Here is a 17673-nt window from a genome sequence, read left to right as displayed (position 1 = left end):
ACACGGCAAAGAGTAATCCGGTCTGACTGGACATGCCTGTTCTCTGATGATGTTTTTATAAATTAATAAAAAATAATAATAATAACATAAAAAATACAACAATATCAACATCAGTCTATAATGGATTTCAAAAAAACTATCTCCTTTATTGTGAAATACTAAAATTGACAACGGAAGTACTTTTTCAACTCAGAACTTTACTAGTCGTTGATTGGTCAGTGAGGAGGAAGTAATTGGATGTAACAGTGTTAGCTTGAGTTGCTAAGACCGGGGAAAAAGCGGCTCAAAGTTTGTGTAAAAATAGGTATATAGTTGATGTCTCAGGCTCTCTGCTGGACAGATATCACTGCTGGGTATGTATTTTGAACCTTGATCACTGTGACCAATTCTAATTGAACAGTACGTACTGTAATTAGCCTTCATTAGCACAATTACGCACAGTTAATGGACCATTATCAATTAACTGTGCGTATTAGCGCTAAAGCAACTAACAACGTTCAAGCTTTTAAAAGTTAATACTTTAGTGCTAGAGTTCACTGTCGGACTTGTGGGGAAGACCACATTGGCTGTGGACTAACCTTGTTGTCCAGCTGAGGACATAGTGGACCCTGGACTACTGACCAAGGTATCAGACTCTCTGGTTTAGATATTCTCCTAATATGTTTTATTTGATCAAATGCTGATTTGTGTCTGATTCCCATTTCAGAGAACGGAAAAACAGAAGATCCAGATCATATGACTTCTAGAGCATGTGAAGGTTGAAGACAAGGATTGTGTAAAGGGGAATCCCAAGTGGAGTGAGGATGACTGAGATGATGAAGGTTGAAGCAGATGAACCTGGAGGATTCAGCTTGGAGCCTCCCGTACCTGCAGCATCCACATCAGAACCGGAGGAGGAAACACAAGACAGCAAAGATCTCAGTAAATGGCACACATTGTTTTATCTGGATTCAGAGGACTTTCTTGACAGGTAGTAACGGAAGTGATAACGTCTAACTTTTGCGGTTCCAAAGCAAGATTGTAGTTTCAATCTTGCAGACACAAGAAAAAGAAACGACAGCCAAGTTTGGATAAAAAAAGACAATAGTCGTTACAGTATGATTGAAAGAACAGACATGTCAGGCTAGAGTTTTAGTAGCCAGTGATTAGACCTACAGGCTTCTAACTACATGTTACTTCCTGCCAAAGGAAACAGTCAGCAGTAGAGCATACTTACTTTATTTTATGCAAGATTCCTTTATGGTCTTTAAAAGAATGGAATAGTATGAAATTTGATTTGAAGGTTTTCAAGTGTGGAGAGGTCAGAAATGGAAAAGAAATGTGGGCATGGAAATTTTTTTCATTTCCAGATTCTTTTTTACCTTAATCAGTTCATTTAGCTTTTTGCTAATTTTTCCCCAGTAGTTTTTAATTATAAAACTATATGTGTATATATGTACATGTGTGTGTATGTGCACATATAAATTGTTTCTAAGCAAACACTAATGTCTATGTGATTGTCAGTGTTTCCACTCCATCAGATGTTGGTGATCAAAGCAGAAGTTCCCCATGATTGGACCTCCAGTTTGGACCAGCAGGACCCAGAGCCCCCCCACATAAAGGAGGAAGAGGAGGAACAATGCATCAGTCATAAGGAAATGCATCTTACCGTGAAGAGGGAAGATGAAGAGAAAACCGAGTTATCAGAGCATCTTCAGATCAAGACTGAAGACAGAAGCTCAGCTGAACAGCTGGAAACGCAACCAGAACCAGATAGGAACCCAGATCTAGCACGTCCCAATCAGAAAAGTAAGATAATGGTTCACAGAAGAGGTAAAAGACATAAACTGTGTTCCAAGCTTTCACCTAAGGGCCACACGAGAGAGAAATCATTCGATTGCAATGTTTGTGGCAAGCGATTTAAACGTGAGACTAATTTTAAATTGCACATGGTGATTCACAGCGAAAAAACGGAACACATCTGCAATATTTGTAGCAAAGGATTTAAAGTGAAGCGTTCTCTTGAGACGCATATGAGGCGGCACACTGGGGAGAAGCCGTTTGCGTGTGACATTTGCAGCAGAAGGTTCCATGCGAAGAGCAATCTCACAAGTCACCTGAAGGTCCACTCGGAAGAAAAACCCTTTTCTTGTGACGTTTGTGGTACGAGGTTTATCAGAAACGAAAATCTCAAGAGGCACATGTGGATCCACACGACAGAGAAACCGTTTGTCTGTATTGTTTGCAGTAAAGGATTCTCACTGCAGCAGAGGCTTGAAACTCACATGCGCGCTCACAAGGGGGAGAAGCTATTCATGTGCAGCGTTTGCAGTAAAGGATTTTCCCGACACGAGAATCTAAAAAGACACATGCGCATACATACAGGCGAGAGGCCGTTTATCTGCAGTTTTTGCGGCAAAGGGTTTTCACTACAAGAGACACTGAAGAGCCACATGCGTGTTCACACGGGGGAGAAACCGTTCATTTGCAGTATTTGCAGTCAGGGATTTTCCCTCCAGCAGAATCTGAAGAGTCACATGTACGTCCATACAGGGGAGAAACCGTTCACTTGTAGTGTTTGTAGTAAAGGATTTTCTCGGCAAGTGTATCTAAAAAGTCACTCGAAGGTCCATACGGCACCGTTTAGCTGTAGTGACTGCGGTAAATGTTTTATGAATGAGATGCAGCTACAGCGGCATGTGAGGTTCCACTCAGAGGAGAGACCGTTCAGTTGTGATGTCTGCAAAAGCAGATTTAATCAGAAGATTCATCTCGAAAGTCACATGAGAGTCCATTCAGGAGAAAAACCGTTTGTTTGCAGCGTTTGCAGTAAAGCGTTTTCCCGTCCTGGAGATCTGAACAGACACATGGGTGTTCATAAGGCTAATGCAGCTAATGACTGAGAAATCTGTCCATACGCTTTTAGACAGTCGACTGTTATTTTAAGTCCCTGCTCTCTGGAGGATTATCCTCTGACATTGACAGTGTTTGGTGAAACCTTTTGGAAATGTTTCACTTCTTTGATCAGCTGTAAGTTAAAATATGGAACACATCAAACTTGGGATGAGCACGTTTGGATAAAAATCCTTGCATCGTTACACGTTGACTTTAGGCATGGCTGAAGTTCATCAATGTCACCACAAGATGGCAGCAATACACTAAAACACAGAGAGCCTTCAGGAAGAGGCTGCAGGCGTCATGTAGCAGAGTTCTGAATGAAGTGGAAACGGATCCACTGTAAATAAAAACCGAAATGAACAATAGAAATAATAATAAACTGTACAAGACAATTACATAAAATACTGTGCAGTTATTACAAAAAAATATATTATTTTTAATTGAAATGGCAGGAGGCGACAGCAGAGGTCCACCAGTGCTGAAAACGTGGAAATTATTTCACAAAGTTTGAAAAAAAAAAAAAAAAAGAACAGAACTACGTGTACAGTCAACGATCAGACATCCAAATCTGATTGCCATATTGTTATTACTACAGCTGCCCGCTGCTGCCTGGGTGTCATGTGACAGGTGTTGCTCTTCTCATTGGTGCTTCTGATCTCCTGAAGGGAGATGACACAACTACGTCAGTATCTTCAGTACAAGAGAATTTTGTTTTGATATATCTGAATTAATAACATGTCATAAAACAGAACCCTTTTTTTTTATTCTATTTAATTTCTTAGAATTATCCACCAGCCTTAAGGCATGCTCTGTGAAACTGGTTTTCTGTGAACACTAAAAATATATGACATTTAAGGGGGAAATGTTTTGTTCAAGAATGGTGTTAAAAGCTAGCAATACAATTTAATACTTACTGCCTTCCTTAATAAAAACAAATAAGATGTAAAACTATACATGTCCCATGTGTGTAAAAAAAAATAAAATCCAGAATCTCCGATTTAATATAATTATCCTCTTTGCCCTGTTTATCGTGTTTTTAAATAGGATGCATGTTGGATCGTACCAACGCTTTTAGTGTTCAGTTTAAAATGTGAATACATTTAAATAATGGATATTATGTCGTTATTTATTTGTACATTTGTTCAATATAAAATATGTAGTCTGTCATTAGGATGACTTTTGTATAATAAACTGGATGCAATGGACTAATAGTGGAGCTCTGCAAACTACTAAACCGTGTATTTCTTCCAACCAGCAGATCTCACTCCATGCCGCATGTTCAGCTTGGAGGTCTTGCTTTGTCAGCATCTTTTTATTTTTTTCATCAGAGTTGTATTTATTTAACTATTGCAGAGAAAGACTTTGCTGCAAGCAGTGGTCATGAACAGAATTGTTTATTGGATTCAAGTCTGTTTTAGAAAACCGTCCTCTGTAGCTGGGAATCATTACTTTGGTAAATAAATATATATAAAAAAGTATTGGTTGCAACTCTGAAGTGTTTGAGTTCTTTATTATTCTGTGATCATTTTAATTTCTCTTTTCTTGAAAACTTTGAAGTTTTAGAGCTTTTTTTGTGTACTTGCTGTCAAACAGGTAAGCCTCTGAGTCTTTGATTTATATTACTTCATATATGAAATTTATGTATTAAAGTTAGTGGTTATGGTGCTGCGTGCTAGTTAATTGAAAACCATTGATTAACATTTCTGTGTAAAAACATTTCTTAATACTATCTTTTATACCTCTTGTCATCAATGTCATACTTGACCTATATTTTTGATTCAGCTCTTTAGAAAAAAAATACCTCTGTGGTACAAAAAGATCTACTAACTATATAGGGTACCATTGCAAAAATAGTTAAAAATCCATTTTACTTGAATGCTGTTAAACAGAAGCTTAGAGATTCGTCCGCATCATTCTTAGTGATTTTTGTGTATATTTCTCCACAAATAAAAGACAGAAGTTCAAGTTTTTAGGATCTTTTCTTTTTTTGACGATAACTTTTTTTTTTTTTTATTAAACACGGACAATGCAGTTTGACATAGTTCCAAAACATAGAATGTAACAATTGAGTTGTACAGTTTTTAGTTGCTGCTAAACACTGTACAAGTTATGTCCTTAGTTCAGCTTTTACATCAAAATACAGTAGATGAAATCAATTTCTTTGCATCAAAAACAAAACCAACAAAAACTGCCACATCCAAGGATCACCTGATGCTTTAAATACAATGACAGATGACACTTTTTGTGAAATACCTTAGTTTAAAGTCAAGGTGTTCTGGAGGAAGGAGCGGATTATTCTAAAGATGGTAAATCAATTCTGTTCATACAATCTGATGCCTTTAAAAAAAGAAGGCAAAAAATAGTCTTCATAATTTGATGAGTTAAATACAGGCATAATTATAGCTCTATCCAGCAAGAAACAAACATTTCCTTAAGACTTATGCTATTTTTGTTACATCAACCTTCAAAATAAAAGATTCGAATGATTCTCTACACATTACATCAGTTATGATTGCAGTAAAAGTTTTTTTTCTTGTACAGAATAAATTAAACATGAGTTAAACTCACTATGTTGGGAGAAATTTTCAACTCCTTGATCCGACTGATTTATTTATTTTTTTAGTTTAATTCAAGTCTTTAAGTAGTGTATGAAGCTTTTGTTTTACATTTATCATAATCATTGGAAACAAATACACTAAAATGTATTAAATGCATAACGGTCAACTAACTTTGACAGGTTTTTACCCAACAGTACGTTCCAAAAAGCAGATATTTACAGTCTTAGAAAAAATAAATTAAAATAAACAGAATACTGTGTACTTAATGATAAATCTCTAGAAGGCAACTTGGTTTATATTCGGTACAAATTTATCACCGTTAGACTCGATGCAATTAGCTAGGTTTTCTATACCAATTTGAACAAAGAACTAAACTTGACAACGTTATTAATTAGGACTGAATTGTAACAAATTTAGTTGACTGTATTTTTGTATGACTGGATTTAGGTTGTTGTTTTTTTTCTAAAGCACCTAGAGACGATATTTGTTGCGATTTGGCCCTAAACAAAAGTGAATTTATCTGAATAATCATTGAGAAATTAAACGGTGCGCATAGAAAATAGAAATGCAATCATGTGAAAGTCCCTGGCTTCAAACAAATCCGTTCTGTTCGAACACATAAGTGACCGTTTAGGTGAGCTTGCTGTAAAAAGTATCCCCTACACACAGCAGCACAAACGATTTCTCTCATGAACACACATTGGAGTCTTTAGGAGAGCTTGTCATGAAAACCCATTACTGCCAACACTAGCTTAATGACTTTTCTCCAGCGTGAATAACCACATGGCTATTTAGACACTTTTTCGCTGAAAAACCTTTACTGCAAAAACTACAAGTATAGGGCTTCTCTCTTGTGTGGACACACATGTGATTTTGCAGAGTCTCCTGTCGTGTAAATACTCTACTACAGACGCCACAAGAAAACGGCTTTTCTATTGTGTGAACCACCATGTGTCTATTTAAAGTCTTCTTTGATAAAAATCCTTTACTACAAACACCACAACTAAATGGCTTCTCTCCTGTGTGAACACACATGTGACTCTGTAGAAGAGCCGGTTGTAGAAATCCTTTACTGCAAACGCTGCAGACAAACGGCTTCTCTCCTGTGTGAACACACATGTGACGTTGAAGGCAGTCCTGACGGGCAAAACTTTTACTACAAACACTACAAATATATGGTTTCTCTCCTGTGTGAACAACCATATGTATGTTCAATTTGTTCTTCTCCGAAAACCCTTTGCTGCACACATTGCAAATAAACGGTCTCTCTCCTGTGTGAACACACATGTGACGCTGCAGATAAGCGTGCACCGGGAATCTTTTATTACAAACGCTACAAACAAATGGTTTCTCTCCCGTGTGAACAATCATGTGTACGCTCAAGTTGTTTTTCGCTGAAAATCCTTTGCTGCAAACACCGCAAGTGTAGGGTTTCTCGCTCAAGTGAATACGAACGTGGGCTCTGAGGTTCGGCTTCGACTTAAAACTCTTAGGACAAACGTCACAGGCAAAAGGTTTCTCTCCAGTGTGGACATTCATGTGTGTCTGAAGAGAACGCTTTTCTACAAATCCTTTGCCACAAAGATCACAACTATGCTGTCTCTTTCCTGTGTGAGTCATCATGTGTAATTTTACGGAATGCTTGCGTCTGAATCTTTTGCCACAAAGATTGCAGCCAAATGATTTCTCCCCATCTGCCATGTTACTTTGCTGGGAGGGACATACGGGCTCTGGGTCACTGTCTGGTTCTGGTCGTCTAAAGTTCTGTGCAACAAGTTCAGGTGAACTGCTGGTTGGAGCTTCTGTCTCTAGGTCATCTTCAGTTTTGATTTGATGAAGTTCTGACAACTGAGGTTTCTCTTCATCTTCAATCTTCACAATAAGCAACTCTTCCTCCTGACTGATCCACTGTTCCTCCTCTTCTTCCTCTTTTATGAAAGGAAGCTCTGGGTTCTGCCGGTCCAAACTGGAGTTCATGTTATTGTGAAACTCTTCTTTAATCTCCAAAATCTCAGGGACTGGGAAAGATATAACATTGATGGACATTAATGATGGCAGACAATTTTACAAAAATGTAATATTTCACATAATGAAACAACATTCTCCTTAACGTTTAAGATAAAAATTCAATAGCTAATTAACACTGATAAAAAGTCAAAATGTTTGGAAATGAGAAAGTTAACCAAAAAAGTTGGATGTTCTTCTACCTGCACAGAACAAAAGGGACTCAAAAAAGAATATACAGCATTAACCCATATTAGGATGCCTACACCAACCACTAGACTGAGAGTCTATACCACAAATATATTCTGATATATTCCTTATCAGTAGCACAGTGCTTTAAAGAGAAGGATGTTATGTACTTTGTTGCACTTTTGTAAGGCAGTAGCTCTGTAGAAAATAGGCAACTCAATGTTTTGAACAGCCAGTCAATCTGGAAAACTTAAACTACAGCTTGTCATGGTCTACATTACCCTTTAAGTTTTGTCTAAGCTTGAAATAATGTACATTTGAATTCAGTTAAATTGTGAAAGTTTCATGTTAACCACCAATGCAGCTGGGTTGTGGCAAATAGACTTCGTATGGATGATTGGAATTGTTGACAATTAGGCAGAGTGGCTGGTGTTTTTTTGTTTTTGTTTTGTTTTGTTTGTTTTTTACACCAAGAGAGAACTTTGCATACTTTTCTAACTTACTTAGATCTTTGCTGTCTTGTGTCTTTTCCTCCAGTTCTGATGTGGATGTTGCAGGTCTGGGGGTGTCCAAGCTGAACCCTCCAGGTTCACCTGCTTCCACCTTCATCATCTCAGTCATCTGGGATTTTCCTTTTTACAATCCTTGTCTTCAATCTTCACATGCTTTAGTAAATCAAGGTTTCAGTCACATAACCCTAGCCCATGAATCTCTGACAAGTTACCCAAAACGTCTCTGCAGCTAGCTGCTTTAGCTCCCCGGTAGCTAACAGCCCATTATTATTATAGTATGCACTGCAACAAAGGCTAGAAATATTCAAAGCAAACATATCAACGCAATATCCTCACGAATATTATCGAGTAGATGGTCTGAAACATCAGCACTACACTTACTTTCCAGAAACTTTGAGCCGTTTATCAAACGGGAATTAAAAACTAAAGGTAGCATTTTACATCTGGTTACTTCCGCCTCACTAACCAGTGAATGATAAGTTAAGCTCTTGTACTTCCGCTTTTCACAACAAAGCTTATTTTCCAAATGTCTTTATCTACTATATTTTTTTCACCAGTCTATAAGACAAATCAAATCATTGTCGCTTACTCAGTACTCAACACTGAATTGAACTGCTAATTTAAGTTATTTTCTTATTAAAAGTGTACGTTTGTGTTGTGTTTTTTTTCTCCTTTATTTGTCATTCATTGGTCAGTCAGCAGGAAGAACGATGTTAGCTTAACTAGCAGCTTCGTTTGACGTGCTAAGTTCCGAGTGAAAAACCGATAAGTTGTGATTAAAGATAGTATAATTGGTGCTTCATACCGTCTAATCAACAGACTGCGCAAGGATATTACTTCTACGTGTTTGTATTTAATCTCTTTGATATGTATCGCCTTAGGTTGCCGTACATAAAGTAATTTGGCTTTATTGGTGAGAGGAAACGCATGTTAGCCACTGTGGAACTGAAGCAGCTAACAGCTATATAAGTTTAAACCTATAAAAATCCATGGTTTGTGCTACAAAACGAGTCCACACTCATAGTTTATTAGATTAATAGATTGTGAATACCTCCCTTAACCTTATTGTCCAGCTTAGGACCGAGAGACTGGGGACAGCTACGGAGCGGACCCAGAACTACTGACAAGGGTATCGGACTTCTCTGCAGCTTCAGCTCTGCTGCTTCAGTTATGCTACTGTTTACATTTTCTATTAACACACTTTATTTGACCAGAGACTGACTTATGTCTGATTCCAGTTTCAGGCAGCAGAAAAACAGAAGATCCACGTTTATATGACTGAAACCTTGATCTACTGGAACATGTGAAGTTTGAAGACAGGGATTGTAAAAAAAGGAGGATCCCGGGTGGAGTGAGGATGTCTGACACGATGAAGGTCGAAGCAGACGAGCCTGGAGGGTTCAGCTGGGAACCGCCCGTGTCTGCAGCATCCACATCAGAACTGGAGGAGGGAACACAAGACGGCAAAGATCTCAGTAAGTGACACATGGATTGTCCGGGTACTCTTTCAACATGTCAGATGTCCGTCGAAATTGATTTTTGTAAATGTTGATTTCAATTTGTTACATCTGAAAGCAGGTATTTGTATGGGAGTGTTTGCATTCTTTAACTGTTTAGTTATTCCAACAGACACCATGTGCCCAACCAGATCTTTAACAGACTGGAATGAAGCTTCCAACTGTTGTATATCCAGGGTTCCTACATGGGGCTTCACAGAAGGAGTTTGGATAGGTCTGAGTTACTGTTTGACTTTCCAGTCTTTTTAACTTATTCTAATATCTGAAAAATGAAAGTCAGCCACATGAAATGTCCTTAACTATATCTTTTTGATGATGGTCTTCTAATTCCTACAAAGACTTAACACCTGATCTAAAAAAAAATGTATTGTGAAAATTTTCCATATACTTCAATTTTTTCACCCTTACAATTTAATTTATAAAATTGTCAGCAATCATTAATGCCTGTTTGTGTTTCATTCTTTCCAGCTCATCAGATGTTTATGACTAAAGAGGTCATAAACATCCAAACTAGTTTGGACAGTGAAAATCCAGAAGCCCGCGTGAAGGACGAAGAGGAGGAGCAGTGGATCAGTCAGGAAGAAGAGTTGCGTACTCTGAAGATTAAAGATGAAGAGAAACCTCATTTATCAGAGCTTCATCAAATCAAAACTGAAGATGACCTAGAGACAGAAGTTCCAACCAGCAGCTTGCCTGAACCTGTTGCAGAGAACTTTAGACAGCCAGAACCAGACAGGGATCCAGAAGCCCACGTGAAGGATGAAGAGGAGGAACAGTGGATCAGTCAGGAAGAAGAGTTGCGTACTCTCAAGATTAAAGATGAAGAGAAACCTCAGTTGTCAGAACTTCATCAAATCAAAACTGAAGATGACCTAGAGACAGAAGCTCCAACCAGCAGTTCACCTGAACTTGTTGCACAGAACTTTAGACGACCAGAACCAGACAGTGACCCAGAGCCCGTATGTCCTTCCCAGCAAAGTAACATGGCAGATGGGGAGAAATCATTTGGTTGCAATTTGTGTGATAAAAGATTCAGACGTAAGCGTTTTGTTAAATTACACATGATGACTCACACAGGAAAGAGACAGCTTAGTTGTGATCTCTGTGGCAAAGGATTTGTAGAAAAGCGTTCTCTTCAGACACACATGAATGTCCACACTGGAGAGAAACCTTTTGCCTGTGACGTTTGCTGTAGAAGGTTTCATGCAAAGACAAGTCTTACTACACACATGAAGGTCCATTCAGAAGAAAAACCTTTTTCATGTGATGTTTGTGGTTTAAGATTTTGGTTAAAATCAGTTTTTAAAAAGCACACCCAGATCCATTCCACAGAGAAACCGTTTGTTTGCAGTGTTTGTAGTAAAAGGTTTTTGCGACAAGGAAACCTAAAGAGTCACATGCATATTCACACCGGAGAGAGACCGTTTATTTGTAGTGTTTGTAGTAAAGGATTTTCTCAACTTATTCATCTGACGAGTCACATGCGTGTTCACACAGGAGAGAAACCATTGATTTGTGGCTTTTGTCACAAAGGATTTTCCCATTCAGCTAGTCTAAAGAGTCACATGCTTATTCATTCAGGGGAAAAACCTTTTGTTTGTAGAGTTTGCAATAAAGGATTTTCAAGACGAGAGGTCCTAAAGAAACACATGCCTGTTCATACAGGAGAGAAAACGTTTATTTGTGAATTTTGTAGTAGAGGATTTTCACGACAAGAGAATCTAAAGAGTCACATGCATGTTCACACCGGGGAGAAACCCTTTGTTTGCGACGTTTGTAGTAGAGGTTTTTCACGAAGAGCTAGTCTGAAGAGTCACATGAATGTTCATACAGGACAGAAACCATTTATTTGCAGTGTCTGTAGTAAAGGATTTTCACGACAACAGAATCTAAGGAGCCACATGCGTGTTCACACAGGAGAGAAGCCATTGATCTGTGGTTTTTGTCACAAAGGATTTTCCCATTCAATTAGTCTAAAGAGTCACATGCTTGTTCATACAGGAGACAAACCGTTTGTTTGTAGAGTTTGCAATAGAAGATTTTTAAGACTAGAGATTCTAAAGAGTCACATGCGTGTTCATACAGGAGAGAAACCGTTTATTTGTGAATTTTGTAGTAGAGGATTTTCACGACAAGATATTCTAAAGAATCACATGCGTGTTCACACCGGGGAGAAACCCTTCGTTTGCGACGTTTGTAGTAAAGGTTTTTCACGAAGAGCTAGTCTGAAGAGTCACATGCGCGTTCATACAGGACAGAAACCGTTTATTTGCAACATCTGTGGTAAAGGTTTTTCACGACCAGATACTCTAAAGAATCACATCCGTGTTCACACGGGAGAAAAACCGTTCATCTGTAGTGTTTGCAGTCGAGGATTTTCACGTTCAGCCAGTCTAAAGAGTCACATGTGTTCACCTATGAAACAAACCTTTTGCAGCGAAGACCTTTTGCACTGTGAAATTTTGAAGAAACCTATGGATGTTCACAAGGACTCCAACTGAATGTGCTGGCGGTCGGTTAATCGGTTAATTTTTCTAAATTGTCTTTAATTCATCTCTGCATTATCTCAGCACAGTACTAACAGTACTAGGAACAGTACTAAATTGCATTTCTAGATATTGGGTGAATTTAGAGGCTTTTACTGTGATGTTTAAAGGTCATTTCTAATTATTTTTGAGATGTTAAGAACTCGTGTTTGGTTGTATAAACATTGTTTAAAGTTAGCCCATCATTCTGTACCGAAAAAAACACTTCTGAGATTTTATTTCCCCCAAGGGAACAAAACTACTGAATAAAATTGTGTTTCACAATCTCTTTCCGTTGTATTGATATTCTTCAAGACCAAACATGCAGGATGACTTTGGACACCACTGCTGTAGGCTTGTAATTTGACCTTTTTTAAATAGTGTGCTGTTCAATCCAGAGTGTCTAAATCTGAGCCCTGATGTTATTACAGTTTCTTTCCTGCTTTTTCCACTCACCTCTCATCTCACCTACTTTCCTTTGTGCATTCATGGTTTTCTCAACTAACTGAGAAAAGCAATTAGTTGAGAAACTGCTTTTCTCAACTAATTGCCCAGGTTTCAAAATAAAATCTGGGATAACAACATGTTTTTTGATACATCTCCCAATTTAATCAGAATAAAGTAACTATAAAAAGTAAATTTTAAGAATAAAAGTTTTTAAGTATAATCTAATGCTTCCTGAAGAAAGTATTCACTTCACAAATGAAGCAAATGATAAAATGACCATTTATTTCTCAATATTGAAATTCACAGAGGATCACACAGAGGCACATAGGAATTAACACAGATATAATTTAAAAATTGAGAATGTATATTAGTGTTAAAAAGAAAAAGTACATAATTGTGGGGAGAAAAAGTGCTGGTTCTACAAAATGCATGAGTGTATTAAGATAATTGAAACTGCAGAAATATACCGTTTACAGGAATATAGAAACAAATGCCATAAACAAGAACATAAAACACTTCACTGGGTTTGCTGGGAGTAGACTGTTATACAGAATTAAACAAAAAGTGTCCATCAGTAGGTTTAATCAGTTTTGTAATCCTGATCTTTCTCTTACACTGTTTTGTATGGTTCAGGTTTATCTAAAAAAAAAAAGTAGTTCAGGGTTTTTGAGAAAATATTAGGCAGCATAACAATTGCAGATAATCTTACCAACTTTGCTTTGCAACAACAAAGATCAAATGCTATTTGCCTGGTGGAAATGTAAAATATTGCACAAATCCTTCTTAGAGTTAACTACAACATTTTTTTTAAATGTACATCATATAATGTTTTCTATTAGATATTTACTTCACCAGTTTGCCCCTAAGATAATTTAAGTGCCACCACAGATGAGTGCAGCTGTGTTCTCGCGGGCCCTGTTTTGTGTTAATTCATATTTTTTCCACAAGTCGGGAACCCTGGTTACGTTAACAAAAAGGTTACTTTTACAACTGCAGCTCTTTGCCTCATTGGGAATAGATCTAAAATATGTAAAAGTCGCAACAATGTAGAACTGTTCTCCTTGGAAATGTGTATATCACAAACCTTTCCTTTTGATACTGTAGCACTACAGCATCACAGCACCAACATTTCTAATGTGTGCAAAAACACCAACACAACTGCAGTCAGATAAAAAAAAAAGCTGGAAAACTGAGATTTGCCATTTGTATTGGTGCCGACTAAAAGCACAAGGTGGTTAGAATATATCTCGCTCCATATGTTATACATTGAAACAGACAAAAACATGTTAGGTAAATATTCTGCAGCTCTGTGAGCACCGCCGATTAAATGAGACACATTGTTAAGTGACAATAGTCTATTTTAACAACTTTCACTAGATTCTACACATGCGCGTACGACTGATGGAAAACATGGAGTTGCCTGGCGAGCTCCAACTTTCCTAGTTGGAATTATAATTTAATTCCTGTCTTTCCAACTGGAAATAAAAAAATTAAAAAAAAGACAAAGCTGAAGGAACTTTTAGTAAAATCTGCTGGTACAAACTTCTCTGTTGAGTGGAGATCTGTTGCTGCTTGATCTGTGTCTCCTTCCAAGACCTTAAAATACAATCATCAATTTCTTAGACCTGCTTGTCGTGAAAATCCTCAACTACAAACACTGAAATTAAACAGCCTCTATGTCGAGTGAACACTCATGTGTCCATTAAGGTATCGCTGTTGTGAAAATCCCCTACTACAAACACTACAAACGAATGGCTTCTCACCAGTGTGAACACGCATGTGGGTTTTTAGAGTATCACTATGTGAAAAGCTTCTACTGCAAACACTGCAGGTGTATGGTTTCTCTCCGGTATGGACAGACATGTGTCGCTTTAGGGTCTCTTGAAATGAAAATGCTCTACTGCATACGCTGCAACTGTAGGGTCTCTCTCCTGTGTGAACGCGCATGTGACTGTTAAGACGAGTTTGTAGCGGAAATCCTTTACTACAAAAGCCACAAATGAACGGTTTCTCTCCTGTGTGAACGCGCATGTGTCTCGTGAAATTATTTTCGTGTACAAACTCTTTACTGCAAAGGCTACAGACAAACGGTCTCTCTGCAGCGTGGATCTTTGAGTGCTTCGTAAGACAGACATTTCTTTTAAATCTTGCACCACAAATGTCACAGGAGAAAGGTTTTTCTCCCGAATGAACCTTTAGGTGATCTCTAAGAATTGTTTTTGCGTGGAACCTTCTACCACAGTCATCACAGGCAAATGGTTTCTCTCCAGTGTGGACTCTAATGTGTTCCTGAAGGCAACTGTTTCTTTTAAAACATTTTCCACAAAGGTGACATCTGTGGTTCCTGCTTTGTACATGGACCATCATGTGCAGTCTAACACATTTTTTATTTTTGAAACTTTTGCCGCAAATACTGCAACTAAACGGCTTTTCTCCTGATTGGACTCCACTCTGAGCAGCAGGTTTAGAGCACAATTGAGAACTCTGGCCCATTTTGTGAATTGTCATCTCACTTTGTTGAGAAAAGCATGCTGGATTTGGGTTCCTGTCTGGTTCTGGTCCTCCACAGTGCTCTCCATCAAGGTCTGATTTTCTCTTCTCTGCTGTGCTGCAGGTTGCACCATCTGTCTTACTTTCTTCTTCAGTTTTGATCTGCTCAATGACTTGTTTCTGTTCATCTTCACTTTTCACAGTAAGCTGCTCTTCCTTCAAACAGATCCTTAGTTCCTCCTCTTCCTCCTTTATGTGGGGGGTGTTTGAGTTCTGCCGGTTCAAACTAGAGTTCCAGTCACGGGGAACCTCTTCTTTGGCTTCCATCATGTGAACATCTGAAATAATTGAAATACAGAAAGAAATTTATAATTACCTCTAAATCATAAAAGTAAAACAATTAAATTTAATACACAACACAAAATCTACTAAACATTTATAACTTATTTAATGCTTAAGTTTTTTAAAGTAAAAAAAAACAATCATAAGTAAGCTAAATATACATTTTCTCGTGTCAGCCAAAAGGACAGCAACCCTAGCAATAATGTAAACAAGCACCAAATATAAATTACGAAACATCACACACAAGAAAATATTAAAAGATGAAAATAAAAATACTAGCGGTGCATCAATTGCAGTTTTCTGGTCAGTCAGTCCTCTCCAATGGCAGAGGTAAATAAGATCAGTAAATAAATTCAGTTTCACCTTATCACCCATAATCAAAGAAACAATGTCGACTGATCAGTGAACCCCCAAAAATGCATGAGTTATTTTGATAGTGTTTGCCGCCTGAAGTGTTTGTTCAAATACCATAAAGCTCTTTTTCTTTCTGGCTTTAGGAGAAAAATGGATCAGCTTTGGACCCCTTAACTGTTACCCCAAAAATGCATACATTGTCCGATGGGTCGATGAGGACCTTGCAGTTTCACGCACCTGGCTTTATTCTCCAACACAATCTTAATAGGACATTGTTCTGTCATTTAGAAGGTGGTACACTCATCTCTTTTACGTGCGTTCTGCGTACGTACTTTTCTCCCTCAGACACACCAATGTGTGTGACTTACTGAGATCCTTGTTGTCTTCAGTCTGCTCCAGTTCTGATGTGGATGATGCAGGTATGGGGGGCTCCAACCTGAGCCCTCCAAGTTCATCTGCTTCAACCTTCATCACCTCAGACATCATCACTCCTCTTGACTTTCCCTTTCCACTGTCCTTGTCTCCAACCTTCATATGTTCTATAATATATAGGTTTCGGTCAGATATCTTCCTCTGACTGAAATTAGAATCAGACACAATTCGGCATCTGATCAAATAAAGTGTAGAGTCTAATACCTTGGTCAGTATTTATGTGTCCACTCTGTTACTGTCTCCAGTCTCTCGGTCCCCAGCTGGACAACAAGGTCAGAAGGGGTGGCCTCAGACGTACAGACTGACGTGTCCTGTAGCCTCCAAGCACAAACTTTTAAAAGCGTCAAGGTCAGAAATACTGATTAAGTTTCTGCTGTTAGCTGCTTTAGCTACATGGTTGCTAACGGTCGATCAACCACTCATTCACTGTTTATTAAGCCTTAAATACGCTACTGCAAGCATGTAGTTGTGACGTCATCGCGAAGACTAGAATATCAAATACACAACATACACCTGTTCTTACACAAACTAAGATTTTTTTGTTTGTTTGTTTGGGTATAGTAAGATTAGCCAGTCAGGCTAACATTGCTACTTCCGGCTACTGGCTGCTAACTGACCAATGAATTTCAAGTAAAGTTCTGACTAAAGAAACTATGTCCTCTTTCAATTATTAACTTTCCAAATTAAAACAATTTTACTGTGAAGGAACTCACTAATATTAGACACTTGTTTATGCTCTATTCCGTTTATAATTTTTCCAAATATATTAATTACTATATAATTTTTTTTGCAGAGTCAAAATACATTAATAACGTATTTTTAACAAGATGTAGTTTTTAATTGATAATGTAGTTTGAATTTTAATAAACCTTTGATTCTATAGGCAAAAACTAGTATTGCCATGACTACTGGCATACAAACAGCTTTTAATCTCTCAACATTAATAGTTTTGGCAATAAAATTATCATTATTTTTCTAAAATTTAAAAAAAAAAATTCTATTTAAATTTGAGGAGGGTTCCCTGGCTGCAGTCTGCAGTCTGCAAAATTACAAGTTTGTGTCTCTGACCATGTTTGCACACACATAATGTCATTTTCACCTGTAGTCACTTGCTAATCATTTTCAAGCGAACATGGTGGATGAGCATTTAGATAATGAGTTTTAATACCAAACCAAAGCAGCTTGAGGTCCACGAGTAAGAAGAGGTTGGAGAAATGACACCCACATACTGAGGAGCCAATGGAGATTTTTTTAAACTCTCACGAATGCATTGACTTAATGATGTGCTTGCATGTGTTAATGCACACTTTGTATAGCTGACCAAATCAATACAATTTCCTCCCAATTTAATGGTGTAGAGTGTTAGCCGACTGAAGTAAAGCTGCAAATATTGCACCATCGACCCTTGTGTCTAAAAAGGGCAATT

General features: G+C 37.8%; 4 protein-coding genes across 6 annotated transcripts; 2 read left to right on the top strand and 2 right to left on the bottom strand.

The window, feature by feature from the left end:
- Positions 1 to 216: 216 nt before the first annotated feature.
- On the top strand, positions 217 to 4355 carry LOC106916003 (uncharacterized). 3 transcript variants are annotated; one of them, XM_014984006.2, is made up of 3 exons: positions 217 to 625; positions 707 to 921; positions 1521 to 4355. In XM_014984006.2, exons 2-3 carry the CDS (start codon positions 832 to 834, stop codon positions 2880 to 2882), a joined length of 1452 nt encoding a protein of 483 aa, XP_014839492.1. In that variant the 5' UTR covers positions 217 to 625; positions 707 to 831; the 3' UTR covers positions 2883 to 4355. The 3 variants fall into 3 exon arrangements, with proteins under 3 accessions (XP_014839492.1, XP_014839491.1, XP_014839490.1); XM_014984005.2 differs by having other exon boundaries at positions 1504 to 4355; XM_014984004.2 differs by having other exon boundaries at positions 707 to 970; positions 1504 to 4355.
- Positions 4356 to 4843: 488 nt separating this feature from the next.
- On the bottom strand, positions 4844 to 8271 carry LOC106916006 (uncharacterized). Its single transcript, XM_014984011.2, has 2 exons — positions 8132 to 8271; positions 4844 to 7453 (listed from the first exon to the last, which is right to left on the bottom strand). The coding sequence occupies exons 1-2, from the start codon at positions 8247 to 8249 to the stop codon at positions 6183 to 6185; spliced, it is 1389 nt and encodes a 462-aa protein (XP_014839497.2). The 5' UTR covers positions 8250 to 8271; the 3' UTR covers positions 4844 to 6182.
- A 427-nt stretch (positions 8272 to 8698) lies between these two features.
- LOC106915996 (uncharacterized) lies at positions 8699 to 12471 on the top strand. The gene is made up of 3 exons (XM_014983991.2): positions 8699 to 9269; positions 9379 to 9615; positions 10126 to 12471. The coding sequence occupies exons 2-3, from the start codon at positions 9498 to 9500 to the stop codon at positions 12156 to 12158; spliced, it is 2151 nt and encodes a 716-aa protein (XP_014839477.2). The 5' UTR covers positions 8699 to 9269; positions 9379 to 9497; the 3' UTR covers positions 12159 to 12471.
- A 420-nt stretch (positions 12472 to 12891) lies between these two features.
- Positions 12892 to 17627, bottom strand: LOC148153662 (uncharacterized). The gene is made up of 3 exons (XM_088000911.1): positions 16452 to 17627; positions 16184 to 16354; positions 12892 to 15457 (listed from the first exon to the last, which is right to left on the bottom strand). Exons 2-3 carry the CDS (start codon positions 16347 to 16349, stop codon positions 14304 to 14306), a joined length of 1320 nt encoding a protein of 439 aa, XP_087857037.1. The 5' UTR covers positions 16350 to 16354; positions 16452 to 17627; the 3' UTR covers positions 12892 to 14303.
- Between the last annotated feature and the right edge of the window lie 46 nt (positions 17628 to 17673).

This window comes from Poecilia mexicana, unplaced genomic scaffold (genome assembly GCF_051168715.1).
Source record: "Poecilia mexicana isolate PSO_F unplaced genomic scaffold, ASM5116871v1 scaffold_19, whole genome shotgun sequence".
Classification (NCBI taxonomy): domain Eukaryota; kingdom Metazoa; phylum Chordata; class Actinopteri; order Cyprinodontiformes; family Poeciliidae; genus Poecilia; species Poecilia mexicana.
Note: the sequence above shows the minus strand (reverse complement) of the source record. Positions and strands in the feature narration are given on the sequence as shown.

What these genes read in the sequence shown, in the direction of transcription:
- LOC106916003 (XM_014984004.2), top strand. Translation starts at nt 832, where the DNA reads ATGAACCTGGAGGATTCAGCTTGGAGCCTCCCGTACCTGCAGCATCCA. An exon ending in TCAGAGGACTTTCTTGACAG is followed by an intron (nt 971 to 1,503) that starts GTAGTAACGGAA and finishes TGTGATTGTCAG; the next exon opens with TGTTTCCACTCCATCAGATG.
- LOC106916006 (XM_014984011.2), bottom strand. Translation starts at nt 8,249, where the DNA reads ATGACTGAGATGATGAAGGTGGAAGCAGGTGAACCTGGAGGGTTCAGC. An exon ending in ACAAGACAGCAAAGATCTAA is followed by an intron (nt 7,454 to 8,131) that starts GTAAGTTAGAAA and finishes TATCTTTCCCAG; the next exon opens with TCCCTGAGATTTTGGAGATT.
- LOC106915996 (XM_014983991.2), top strand. Translation starts at nt 9,498, where the DNA reads ATGTCTGACACGATGAAGGTCGAAGCAGACGAGCCTGGAGGGTTCAGC. An exon ending in ACAAGACGGCAAAGATCTCA is followed by an intron (nt 9,616 to 10,125) that starts GTAAGTGACACA and finishes CATTCTTTCCAG; the next exon opens with CTCATCAGATGTTTATGACT.
- LOC148153662 (XM_088000911.1), bottom strand. Translation starts at nt 16,349, where the DNA reads ATGAAGGTTGGAGACAAGGACAGTGGAAAGGGAAAGTCAAGAGGAGTG. An exon ending in TGAAGACAACAAGGATCTCA is followed by an intron (nt 15,458 to 16,183) that starts GTAAGTCACACA and finishes CAATTATTTCAG; the next exon opens with ATGTTCACATGATGGAAGCC.